The sequence below is a fragment of the Vipera ursinii genome (assembly GCF_947247035.1).
Source record: "Vipera ursinii genome assembly, chromosome: 3".
Taxonomy (NCBI): Eukaryota; Metazoa; Chordata; class Lepidosauria; order Squamata; family Viperidae; genus Vipera; species Vipera ursinii.
Genome location: NC_139516.1, coordinates 25,088,875 through 25,102,344, shown reverse-complemented (window position 1 = coordinate 25,102,344; position 13,470 = coordinate 25,088,875). Strand labels below are relative to the sequence as shown.

General features: G+C 40.2%; 1 protein-coding gene across 3 annotated transcripts in view; it reads left to right on the top strand.

Annotated features, from left to right (window-relative positions):
* Window positions 1–13,470, top strand: part of TOP1 (DNA topoisomerase I) — a 60,824-nt gene that overhangs the window by 45,720 nt on the left and 1,634 nt on the right. For 2 of the 3 annotated variants that reach the window (XM_083359726.1, XM_083359727.1), the window contains 4 exons: window positions 3,895–4,009; window positions 5,014–5,141; window positions 8,929–9,023; window positions 11,783–11,932. In XM_083359726.1, coding sequence (XP_083215852.1) covers window positions 3,895–4,009; window positions 5,014–5,141; window positions 8,929–9,023; window positions 11,783–11,932 — 488 coding nt within the window. Of the gene's footprint in view, window positions 1–3,894; window positions 4,010–5,013; window positions 5,142–8,928; window positions 9,024–9,346; window positions 9,372–11,782; window positions 11,933–13,470 lie in introns of all 3 variants that reach the window. The other variant, XR_014492128.1, reaches the window with a different exon arrangement.

Here is a 13,470-nt window from a genome sequence, read left to right as displayed (position 1 = left end):
ATCACAAGGACTATACAGGGAGTGCAGAATTATTAGGCAAGTTGTATTTTTGAGGATTAATTTTATTATTGAACAACAACCATGTTCTCAATGAACCCAAAAAACTCATTAATATCAAAGCTGAATATTTTTGGAAGTAGTTTTTAGTTTGTTTTTAGTTATAGCTATTTTAGGGGGATATCTGTGTGTGCAGGTGACTATTACTGTGCATAATTATTAGGCAACTTAACAAAAAACAAATATATACCCATTTCAATTATTTATTTTTACCAGTGAAACCAATATAACATCTCAACATTCACAAATATACATTTCTGACATTCAAAAACATAACAAAAACAAATCAGTGACCAATATAGCCACCTTTCTTTGCAAGGACACTCAAAAGCCTGCCATCCATGGATTCTGTCAGTGTTTTGATCTGTTCACCATCAACATTGCGTGCAGCAGCAACCACAGCCTCCCAGACACTGTTCAGAGAGGTGTACTGTTTTCCCTCCTTGTAAATCTCACATTAGATGATGGACCAGAGGTTCTCAATGGGGTTCAGATCAGGTGAACAAGGAGGCCATGTCATTAGATTTCCTTCTTTTATACCCTTTCTTGCCAGCCACGCTGTGGAGTACTTGGACGCGTGTGATGGAGCATTGTCCTGCATGAAAATCATGTTTTTCTTGAAGGATGCAGACTTCTTCCTGTACCACTGCTTGAAGAAGGTGTCTTCCAGAAACTGGCAGTAGGACTGGGAGTTGAGCTTGACTCCATCCTCAACCCGAAAAGGCCCCACAAGCTCATCTTTGATGATACCAGCCCAAACCAGTACTCCACCTCCACCTTGCTGGCGTCTGAGTCGGACTGGAGCTCTCTGCCCTTTACCAATCCAGCCACGGGCCCATCCATCTGGCCCATCAAGACTCACTCTCATTTCATCAGTCCATAAAACCTTAGAAAAATCAGTCTTGAGATATTTCTTGGCCCAGTCTTGACGTTTCAGCTTGTGTGTCTTGTTCAGTGGTGGTCGTCTTTCAGCCTTTCTTACCTTGGCCATGTCTCTGAGTATTGCACACCTTGTGCTTTTGGGCACTCCAGTGATGTTGCAGCTCTGAAATATGGCCAAACTGGTGGCAAGTGGCATCTTGGCAGCTGCACGCTTGACTTTTCTCAGTTCATGGGCAGTTATTTTGCGCCTTGGTTTCTCCACACGCTTCTTGCGACCCTGTTGACTATTTTGAATGAAACGCTTGATTGTTCGATGATCACGCTTCAGAAGCTTTGCAATTTTAAGAGTGCTGCATCCCTCTGCAAGATATCTCACTATTTTTGACTTTTCTGAGCCTGTCAAGTCCTTCTTTTGACCCATTTTGCCAAAGGAAAGGAAGTTGCCTAATAATTATGCACACCTGATACAGGGTGTTGATGTCATTAGACCACACCCCTTCTCATTACAGAGATGCACATCACCTAATATGCTTAATTGGTAGTAGGCTTTCGAGCCTATACAGCTTGGAGTAAGACAACATGCATAAAGAGGATGATGTGGTCAAAATACTCATTTGCCTAATAATTCTGCACTCCCTGTAGAGGTAATTTGCAGTGGCAGAAAAAAATAAGATGTGAAGAAAGCCCTATATATACACTGTGCACAATTATTAGGCAAGTTGTATTTTAGAGGATTAATTTTCTTATTGAACAACTACAGTGCTCTCAGTCAATCCAAAATGTTAATAAACCTCAAACCTGAATATTTAAGAAAGTAAAAGTGAGGATTTGGCTTTCTTAGAAGAATATCTGTGTGTGCAGAATTATGCAACTAAATGAAAAATGAAAATTTGCCCATCTCTTTTATTTGTATCTGTTAAAGTGAGAATAGGCCGGCCAGGAGCCAATGTACAATTTTGTGGTGGTCATCTATGCTGAAATACATTCAGTCTTAGCTCCACAAGGCCATCTGGAAACAGTGAGGGACTGGCCCCTGCCGCATCAGCCCTGCCCCTTGGGTGCACGCTGGGGAGGCATCACCCTTTGTGAGGAATGAAGAAATGCACCATCACCTGGACGTGGCCAGCACATGGCCCTGCCTACTTCGGGCAGGCTAGGGGCTGGGCAGCGTTGTGCTTCTCTTCAGGTTTGTGCCACTGGCTCAGCCTCTCGGTGCTGTGAGGAGAGGGCCATGTGCTGGCCACTTCCAAGCGATGGTGCATTTCTTTATTCCTCATGAAGGATGATACTTCCCCAGCTGCGTTTCTTTCCTGTTTTTCTCTCTCCCTCATCTCAAATATTTTCCCATCACTGTTGGAAGGAAGGAAGGAAGGAAGGAAGGAAGGAAGGAAGGAGGAAGGGAAGGAAGGAAAGAGGGAGGGAGGGTCTGAGGGAAGTCCTGCCTTAGTCCTTCCCTGCTGCCCTTTCACCATCCCCTTCCCCCCTCCTCCTGGCCTAACCTGGGTGGTCTCCCATCCTATTGCTAAGGAAGCTTTGGATACAAAACCAGGTCTCTTCACATGGAGAGGACCCATCATGAGCAACCTGGCTAAGGAGAGCAAGCACAGCAGCTGGGCACCCTCTTGGGGAAGTGGGGGTGGGCTTAGTGCTGTGGGTGCTTGAGGGCTAGGCTGGGCATTTGACCTCTGCACCACCGTCCAGCCCCCCACCCCGACACACACACACATGGCCTGAGAGGATCAGTGAGGCTCCTCCAGTGGACCATGCCTTGGCACTTGCCCCAGTCCCATCTCCTTCTGCCAGAGACCCTCAGATCTGTCCCATTCCTGCCCAGCCCCCATAGGCACCCTTGACGCGAACGATGTAGAGCTGGCCATGCCCACCCAGTAGGCCACACCCAACCAGTAGGCCACACCCACCTGGCCCCTCAAGGGTAACTGCAATGCTGATGTGGCCCTCAATGAAATTGAGTTTGACACCCCTTATTTAGTGAGTTTGTAAAATGTAATAAAGTTAAAGTAATGGAGCAAATATTTGACTAATTGCCCAGAAAGCGATTTAAAATAGTATTATTAAGTGAACAAGGCTACAGTTATAAAGAAATTAGAAGAAAAAATGGTGGAAACTTAACCAAAGGTGGCATTTCTACTGTACACTTTCCCCAAAAGGTTTTCATAATTTTGGCCACTACTGTATATTGGAATATTGGGGAGAAAGTAAGACTTACATTTTCCTCAGTTGTTTCTGTTTTTAGTTTTCTAGAGATTTGCACTTTCAATATTTTTTTTTTTTTGCAAAGAATTAAGTTTTTAAAAAAATGTTATACATCTTTAGAAATGGAATAAGAATGTGTGATACTGTTTATTCAATAATTGCATTGTTATTTAATTTGGTATTTGTTTTACTCAAGAAAAGTTACTGTTTTAATTAACTCCTTTAAAGATCTTTCCAAACATGAAAAAATACAGTATTTATATCCTTTGAATGGTTTTATAATACATTTAAATACTAAAATAGAAGATGCAGAAGTATAGAGAACTTTTGTTTGTTTACTGTTCCTTTAAAATATAAGGAAATATTGCTATGGCTGTCGTGTATTTCATTTATGTCCACCATCCTTTTAATAGCCATCATGTTACTATCATACAGACATCAGCAATTATCCAACTGAGTAAAAAGGAAGCAAAAGTAGAGGAGTCTACTTTTAGGTCTGCAACTCTCATTATTTGAAATGGTTTTAGGGCCAGGTTGAATAAGAATAAATTAATGAAAATATTTGGATCATATGAAGGAGAATGCAGACCATTGTACAAAATATCTCAATTTTATAGCTCCTCTTGTTTGGGGTACAGTTATTCTTTCTATGATTTGCACTTCCCAGTTAAATTTATTTATATTCTTTACCATTTGTTGAATTGGTATATCATTTTTCCTCTTTTCCCCTCCATCTTCTAGACTAGCATTTTAAATAAACATCTTCAAGATCTTATGGAAGGGCTGACAGCTAAGGTATTCCGAACATATAATGCCTCTTTTACGCTACAGCAACAACTAAAGGAACTCACAACCCGTAAGTACTTTTGAAACAGCCTGCCTCATCTTTTCTATGTTAATCAGGACTAAAACAGTTCTGATTTCAGAAAACTACATTTAGGCAAGAAAAACCAAATGCACAGGTATAGTATAGGTGGTACCTTGATCAATAGTAGTAACTGTGAGAGGGATCTCGGAGTCCTAGTGGACAATCACTTAAATATGAATCAGCAGTGTGCTGCAGCTGCCAAAAAAGCCAACACAGTCTAGGCTGCAGAGGGATAGAATCAAGATCACATGAAGTGTATATACCACTTTACAATGCCTTACAATGCCTTGGTAAGGCCACACTTGGAATACTGCATCCAGTTTTGGTCACCACGATGTATAAAAGATGTTGAGACTCTAGAAAGAGTACAGAGAAGAGCAACAAAGATGATTAGGGGACTGGAGGCTAAAACATATAAGGAACGGCTGCTGGAATTGGGTACATCTAGTCTAATGAAGAGAAGGACTAGGGGTGACATGATAGCAGTGTTCCAATATCTCAGAGGTTGCCACAAAGAAGAGGGAGTCAAGCTATTCTCCAAAGAGCCTGAAGGCAGGACAAGAAGCAATGGATGGAAACTAACCAAAAGAGAGAAGCAACCTAGAACTCAGGAGAAATTTTCTGACAAAACAATTAACCAGTGGAACAACCTGCCTCCAGAAGCTATGAATGCTCCAACACTGGAAGTTTTAAAGAAGAGACTGGACAGCCATTTGTCTGAAATGGTATAGGGTTTCCTGCTGAGCAGGGGGTTGGACTAGATGACCTCCAAGGTCCCTTCCAACTTTATTACTATTAATTGTAATACACACTTCACTTTAGGAGTAGTTACATAGACTGCATAAAGTAACCTCCGGCCTTCATAATTTAGGGACAACTTCTATATATGCTCAAGACTTTCTGACATTCTTTTTCAGTTGTTGGAAGTTAGCTTTTCATAAATGTTCATCTTGCTATATGGAAAGAAACGTGTTTCTTTTGAACTCTTCCAGCGGATGATAACATCCCAGCAAAGATCCTGTCTTACAACCGTGCCAACAGAGCTGTTGCTATTCTTTGCAACCACCAGAGGGCACCTCCAAAAACCTTTGAAAAATCCATGATAAATTTACAGACCAAGGTAATATGAGTGCTACATTTTTAGTTAAAAGATATACTAAGGTTAATTACCGTATTTTTCGGACCATAAGACACACTTTTTTCCCCAAAAGTGTGGGGGGGGGAACGAGGGTGTGTCTTATGGTCCGAAGGTGATCCGTATGGCCAGCCCCAACCTCCACAAGTGGAAAGCAAGGGAGATTGCCAGGAGCACAAATCGGCACGTGCTGAGAAACACCGATCTCACGCTCCTGCACTCTCCCTCGCTCGGTTTCAGCTTCCCTTGCTACAAGAGAAAGCAGGCTGAAACGGAGTGAGGGAGATTGCCAGGAATGCGAATCGGCTGATCTCGCGCTGCTGCAATCTGCCTCGTTTCAGCCTGCTTTCTCTTGTAGCAAGGGAAGCTGAAACTGAGCGAGGGAGTTTGTAGGAGCGCGAGATCGGCCGATTCGCATTTCTGGCAATCTCCCTCACTCCGTTTCAGCTTGCTTTCTCTTGTAGCAAGGGAAGCTGAAACTGAGCGAGAGAGTTTGCAGGAGTGCGAGATTGGCCGATTCGCATTTCTGGCAATCTCCCTCACTCCGTTTCAGCTTGCTTTCTGCAAGAGAAAGCCGGGCTGCAGGGCCACCTCCGTGGGTACTGCTCTAATGCAGAGAGGGAAGGACAAAGAGGGAGGGAAGGAAGGAAGGGACAATGGGAGAGGGAGGGAGAGAGAGAGAGAGAGAGAAAGAGAGGGAGAGGGAGAAGGAGAAAGAATTTTTTTTCTTGTTTTCCTGCTCTAAAAACTGGGTGCGTCTTATGGTCCGGTGCGTCTTATGGTCCGAAAAATACGGTAATTTCTATTAACTCTTGTCATATTTCTCAAAGTACTACACAAATGTTTGGAGTTTGTTTGGTTTTTTACAGACTTCCCATGTATTCTATTTGGTCTTGTTACAGAATTACCTTCTTTATGTGCAATCACATCATTTTAAGCCATCCTAAAATCTGTGTTTCTCTGTGTCTGTAAATTTTAACTCTGAAAAACAGTAATAAGAGATATCTAGTAAAAGCAAAATAAATTAGATTTACATGAATAATATGTGTAGTGGTTACGGTGCTGAATTAGAAGCAGGAAGACTCAGTCCTCTTTCAGGTGTGGAAGCCAGCCCTGATGACTTTGGGCTAGTTACTCTCTTTCAGGTCTAGACTGGGAAATTTTAAAAAAAAATCTACCAACCTGTATTGAACCAGCATGAGACATTCATTGAGCAGTGAGTTAATTTGTGATAGCAACAACAGTATAAAGAAAATGCATTTGGTTCTCAGGACATTGTCGTTTTAGATGTAAGAGGTATTCTGGGTCAGGGAAGAACAGTTAATTATTTACATATGTGTGTGTGTGCGTGTGTGCACGCGTGTGTGCAATTATATATAATTATGAATGTTAATTTTCACTAATTTACTGACCACACCCTTGTGAAATCATTATATACCACTTAACAAAAAAATCACCACCCTCAGGACCAGTTTGAGTTACTCAGTTATCATGTAACATGGAGCAGTTTTTGCTCTGTAGCTGGAACTAATAAGTTGACATTTTAAGAAAATTGTCATTTTGAAGCGGGGAGGAAATGGTAGCTGTTTGACAGTGTATTGCTGCTTCTCTGGAGGATTTTGTTCTTTTCTACTATAATTATTTACGCAGAAACTAAAAAGCCATCTTTCAGAGTTGCTACAATCAGAATTATTTATCCTGTATGATAATATTAGATTTTGATGGCCTCCGAAGTCTTTTAATTCTAAAAAGTGTATAAGTGCCTTAAATTTAGTACTTAAACCGTGGTGGTGCAGTGATTAGAATGCAGTATTGCAGGCTAACTCTGCCCACATTGCCAGGACTTGACAGGCTCAAGGTTGACTCAGCCTTTCATTCTTCCCAGGTCAGTAAAAATAAGCACCCAGATTGCTGGAGGAAATATCTTGACACTGTGAACTGCTTAGAGAGTGCTGTAAACCACTGTGAAGCAGTACATAAGCCTAAGTGCTATTGCTATTTAGAAACCTGGCTCTCTCTTTTTTTAAAAAGGTTGAATCTGTAGAACTTTGTTCTGTTCTCTGATTAAGACAAGAGGGAGATGCTCATTGTTAGGGGCCATAATTCCAGGGAGGTGATAAATTTGCTTGGTCTGCCTGGAAGGATGGACAGTTCATGGTGCCTTTGGATTCAGATCTAGTTTCCCAGATTAAGGCAATGGCCACTGGTACCTTTTAGCAGATTTAGTTGATACATCAACTATATCCTTGACTGGGAGATGATGACTTTAAAACTGTGGTGGAAGTGCTGGGAGTCCAACTTATCTATAACAATGTATATTACATGTGGGTTACCCTTGTTGTTTGGTGCAGAACTTAGTAGTCTGGTTATCTTGAGAAGAATGCAGAGAGACTGTTATACTGATGCCTTGCCTGATAATAAAAGTGCTGCGCTGTCAGTTTGTTTCTGGACAAAATGTAGACTGCTGGTCATTACCTTTAATGTCAGAAATAGCTTAGATCCAGGCTCTCTGAGAGGATGCCTCCATGTTTATTGATATCATTTGAAGAGATTCACTTACAGTTGTGAGCTTGTCTAGCAGTGACCTGAGACTAGTCTTTGGGAGGTGGTGGTGGTGGGGAGTTGCTGCTTCAGCTCTTTTTTTAAAAGAGCCATTGTATGAGGTTTAATCATTTTAATTATTAATTTTATTGTTTACCTGATCATTTTAATTGCTATTTTAACTGTTTTAATGTATACTGGGACACATTGGTAGCTGATGATACATTCTTTTTTTTTCTTAAATATTTTAGCAAGTGCAGTGTCTGCTTTTTTTAGATCATTTAGATTGATTCATTGTTTGATAGAAATTGATCGAACAACTTGTTGCCAGAGCCTGACGTTGTGGGCTAAGAGAAAGAGCAGCCCAAAGTCACCCAGCCTCCTTTCATGCCTAAGGCAAGACTAGAACTTACAATTTCCTGGTTTCTAGCCTGGCACCTTAACTATTAAAACAATTATCTAGTTTAACGAACATCATAGACTTAAAATCTTGCTATCCATTTTCTCCTGTAGTGGACCTATATAAGCTTACTGCAGTTTTGGCCCCACTTCTCACTATTATAAAATCTAGATACGTTGCAAACAAAACCATTACCATTTCTGCCTAAGAAAAAAACATAGCTCTTCTACTTTAGGGTACTGTAAACAGTTACTAAGGGACGCGGTAGCTCAGTGGGTTAGGACGCTGAGCTTGTCGATCAGAAGGTCAGCAGTTTGGTGGGTCAAATCCCGAGTGCCGCGTAGCAGAGTGAGCACCTGTTACTCGTCCCAGCTTCTGCCAACCTAGCAGTTCGAAAGCACGTAAAAATGCAAGTAGAAAAATAGGGACCACTACGGTGGGAAGGTAACAGCGTTCCGTGCGCCTTTGGCCACATGACCACGGAGACATCCTCGGACAAGCACTGGCTCTTCGGCTCTGAAACGGAGATGAGCACCGGCCCCTAGAGTTGGAAACGACTAGCATGCATGTGCGGGGGAACCTTTACCTTTACTTTTTAAACAGTTACTAATTCTGCTCTTCTACAAATATATTTTTAAATTTTAAAAATAAATATTGGACTTTACTATTCATGAGATAGAAAACGTATTCTTGAGAGTTTTATTTCCTTCTAGATATTGTGTTATGGAAGCTGAAAGTACAGTCTTTAAAAATAGTTGTGTAAATGTTTCAGCTTTTCAATAGCAATTCTTCCCATATCTATATTATGATCTATCTCTCTGCATGATCTAGATTGATGCCAAGAAGGAACAGTTGGCCGATGCCAAGAGAGAACTAAAAAGTGCCAAAGCTGATGCCAAGATCCGAAGGGATGAGAAGTCTAAAAAGTAAGTCTGTCTGACTGCTCTGAGTTAGCCACATTTGTAAGCATTTCCATATATCATGTTGGCCCCAAATGAAAGATCTTTTAAAATGTCTGTCATTTGAATATTTATTCTGCTTTTGAATATGCTGTTTCAGATCTTGGCCTGCAATTTTGTGCCTACTTATTTGAACAAAGATAATAAGTCTTCCTTCTGAATAAATACATACAGGTTGCTTTGCTCTTTTACATCAGTTCCCAGCACTCTGTATGTAAAAGGTTTTCTAGGCAAGGAACCATAAAGTAGAAATCTGTAATTAACTTTCATGTTTTGCTTTTATCTTACAGATTCCTCCTACTCCTAAAAAGCTTGGTTGGTTTTTTAAACATATTTATGTTGCTATTGTTGCCTTCTAACATGTGAAACACTGTTCAGTCCTTCCATTTCCTAACATTTCTTATGTCCTCTATATAGATACATTTATTGAATTTGTGCATAGATTGTCTTGAAACTTGAAAAATTAACCTTCTGGAAGTAACACCCCTGCAGAGGCATTCTTTTCTGCTCGCGGCAGAGCATTGGAAAGCTAGTGAACATCATCATCCTGAAGGGTAGAAATATTTCTAGCCTTTGGAAGAATGGCCTTTGCTAGCTTTCTAACCTTCTTTTCAGCAAACATCACTGCACTGAAGGCTAGAAGGATTTTCTAGGCTACAAAAGCTAGTAACATGATTGTTATCACAATAATTTGGAAGCTTCCAATGATCACAAGAATGGGGACTGCCTGCAAAAACCCACAGTGAGCTGGGCCTCCTGTGTGGGGAGAACGGCCAGCATTTCGCTTAACGATCTATGCGATTACTTTAACAACTGCAACTGGAAGAGCTGGGATTGTGGTCATTGAGCAAAAGTGATCATGTTTCATCTCACTTAACCACTGCTTCACTCAGCAACTGAGATTCCAGTCCCAACTGTAGACATAAGTCATGGACTACCAGTATTTATCATTTTGTGCTTTAATATAAAGAAGGGATTGGGACTGCTTCCTGTAGCAAATCCCTAGTGCTGTTGCAGGCATGGAAAGGAAATTTTTGAAATGGACAGATTAGAATTGCCTCTGTGATTGAGGCATCATATTGATTCGGTGATTGATTGAATGAGCAGGTAGATAGATAGGAGTAGTATACTATGCCAGTAGGTTCCCTACATTCCAATTCCTATATTAGTATAGATATATATCAGTATAATCTAAAACATGTTGGGGTGGCCATCTGCAGAAGAAGATGCAATCTTGCATTTTGATCTGTGAGTAGTACAGGAAATTTAAAAGACATGACTTTCGTTGAGAGATGCTACAGAGTTTTATCCCTTTCATCTAGCCCCCTAGTCATGTGAAGCAGCTATTAAAGGCAGCTTTGTTTCCATATGTGTAAAGAGCAATATTGTTAAGCGATGGAATGACAATAACCTGCTAGAGAATAGGCTTTCTTCTTCCCTTATATAGTTCTGATTGCAAGGGCAGTGAACACCCACATAGGACTGTTTAAATAAATACCTGGATATACAAGAGTCACAAGACATGAAAAGATATCACTAGCAACTGTCCTGCACATTTGAGCCAGCAAGATTTCAGCCTTCTTATACCAAGTAGAAAGATGCCTAGATATGTTTGGAAAGATGCTTCAACTATAGGGTGTAGTAGACATCTGACTTGTTAGGTCATTGTTTCAGAGATATTTCCTTACCTAAACAGAAAAATAAAATGACCATGGGTGGGCAAAAAATCAGTGGGAGTGGGAGCAACTTCTAACTTCCTATCAGCCTGACCACTACTGATCATCCTCTGGCAGCTGATGGCAGGATCAGTCTACCCAGGCAATGGAGGGCTAGGGCAGGACCAGTCTATTAAATCTTCAGACAGCAACATGGTAGTGCAGCAGCACTGAAGTGGCCAAATTTGCCAAATTTCAATCCCACGAGTCATGTCTCCTGGATTTTGGACACAGAACTGCTTGTTAGCCCATTTGAGGTCCCTTGTTTCAAAACCTGTTGCTCTATGATGCACTATTTCACCCAACTGAAGGTTATAGACATCAGTTTTTAGTAGTATATAGATTTCTCATGACTCCAAGAAGTCAGTAATATATACATTGCTCTCTCCCTGGGCAGAGTTCCCTTGTATCAGTACTGTTCAGAAACATACATCAGAATTGGCTAATCAGGTTATGAGCAACATTCTGTCTATAGCAAGATAATTCATTATTCCTTTCTTTAGCTATTATATGTAAGGTCAGGTATATATATTCTCAGTTAAAAATATCTATACAAAAGAACAATTTAAAGCAATAGCCATGGTCTTCCTAGTCTCTGCATTTAAGCATCCTGCAAAAGCTGGAATCTTAACATGAACAGACATTTGTTGGAATGAAGCCCAGAAGGCCTCTGATTCAATTTCCTTCCCAACCAAGGTCTTTCTGGGCCACTTTAGATAAGTCATCTTATCTGTCCCATCGTATCTGTATAAGGGACATATTCCTGACATATCGTAAACTCTGATCCGGAGCCATGGGAAATAAGCATTGTTAAGCATTTTACACTTCTAGTACAGGGAAATGACGATAATCCCTCCTCAGTTCTGCAGAAGAGTAAACTTAACATGTGCTTAGCAGTCCACTTAAGGGATTTTTTTCCTGCTGGATATCTAATTCCTCTTGGAGAAATATATTTCAAAAAGTTACCTAATGTTCTCACCTGTTTTATTTATTTCTTTTCACCTTTTACAGGACTGTGGAAACTAAGAAGAAAGCTGTACAAAGAGTGGAGGAACAGTTGATGAAGCTGGAAGTTCAAGCAACAGACCGAGAGGAAAACAAGCAAATAGCCTTGAGTACCTCCAAACTAAATTATCTGGATCCTAGAATTTCTGTTGCTTGGTAAGTTCTAGTTTGAGAAAGGGGGATAATATTTTGAGGTAAATATTCATATTCATATTTAGCTTTCCAAGAAAGTTCTGTTAAGCTGGGTACATTTCGCTTTTCTTGATTCGTGCAGCAATTGCAAAAGGCTGATGTAGATACAGTTCAAGCTATATGAAACCTACATCTGGTAGCGGTAGAATAAGATTCTGGGAAGTAGAAATTTCTTCTAGTGACAAAAGCAGCATGTTAAAGCAAAAGCTTTTTGTTGGTGGGGTGTTTTTATTATGCCAAAATATTCAAAGAAGTGCTCTACATCTAGTAAAAAATGTTGTATCAAACAAAATAGTATATCTTGCTTGCACAAAGGAATGATATTAGTACTGCTCTTAATTGGGAACAAGCCTTCTCAAGTTCAAAATAACTTCAAGAGAAAAAGGTGAGTCAAACAGATGTATTTACTTACTCTGGAGAAAATAAATGCTTCATATTGTGGTATTAAAAAAGGTAACAGTTGAATGATGCCCTTGGGGCTTTTTTAGTCACAGAATAGGTGAAACTTATAATAGTTCACTCACTTTACTTACTTATTTAGAACGTAGAACTGGATTAAAGTTTCTGTGTGCTCCAGCAGAAAGCCAAGTTCCCAGTTTATGAATATGTCGTTGCCTAAACACCACTGGAAGATTATTTGATGCATCTGTTTGTCACTTTTTCTAACATTTTTGGCAGCTTACATCCTTAAAACAGAAAAATGATAAATAAGTTACCTATAAATAATATCACTTATTAACTTACCACCCATTATGTAGTCCTTTCTGCTTCAAATTCTCTACAAAAAGCAGGTTTTATAGTTTTGACCTTGTGAATAAACTTTTAGAGCAAAGAAAGCCATCTTCTTAATGTCCTGCCCTATTAATACTCAGGTAAGGAGAGATGCAGCATGCTTTCTTAGGCAAATTCTACTTGGAGCAGACATTTCTGGCAGTAAGTAGGAAGTCTCTCTGACCAAAATGGCAGTAATGTAACATAAGGAGAAAAGTACAAACCTGGAAATACAAGTTCTATTCATATCAAATCAAGAGTAAGGAACGATATTAAGCTTGAGTTGCAAATAATGACTTGCACATTCTGAAGATTCGGGAAACCCAGGCCATGTAGGTATCAGGTGTTGAAGTCACACTGAGGTCTTGCTGTGATGATTCTTATGATTTTTTAAAAAATGGAAAATGCTACATTGAACCTAAGGATAGGGATTTAGTCACACTTGCTTTCTAAATTGAATAGCCTTTTTCCTCAGACTCCTGGTTTCTTGACTGCATTTGAACCAACGCATGATAAATTTCAGGGGAACAGTAATTGATCCTTTAACCTTGGATGGTAGTGCTCTGCAAAATGCACATGATTCAGAACTGTCAAATATGTTCCATCAGAGATGTGGACTGGCTGATTCAGATTACTTTCAAGGTGGAGTCACTGTAGTGACTGAGATCAAGACAACATATGTAGAAATGCAATGTTTCTATGTTTGCATATGTATAAATGTGTCATGATTT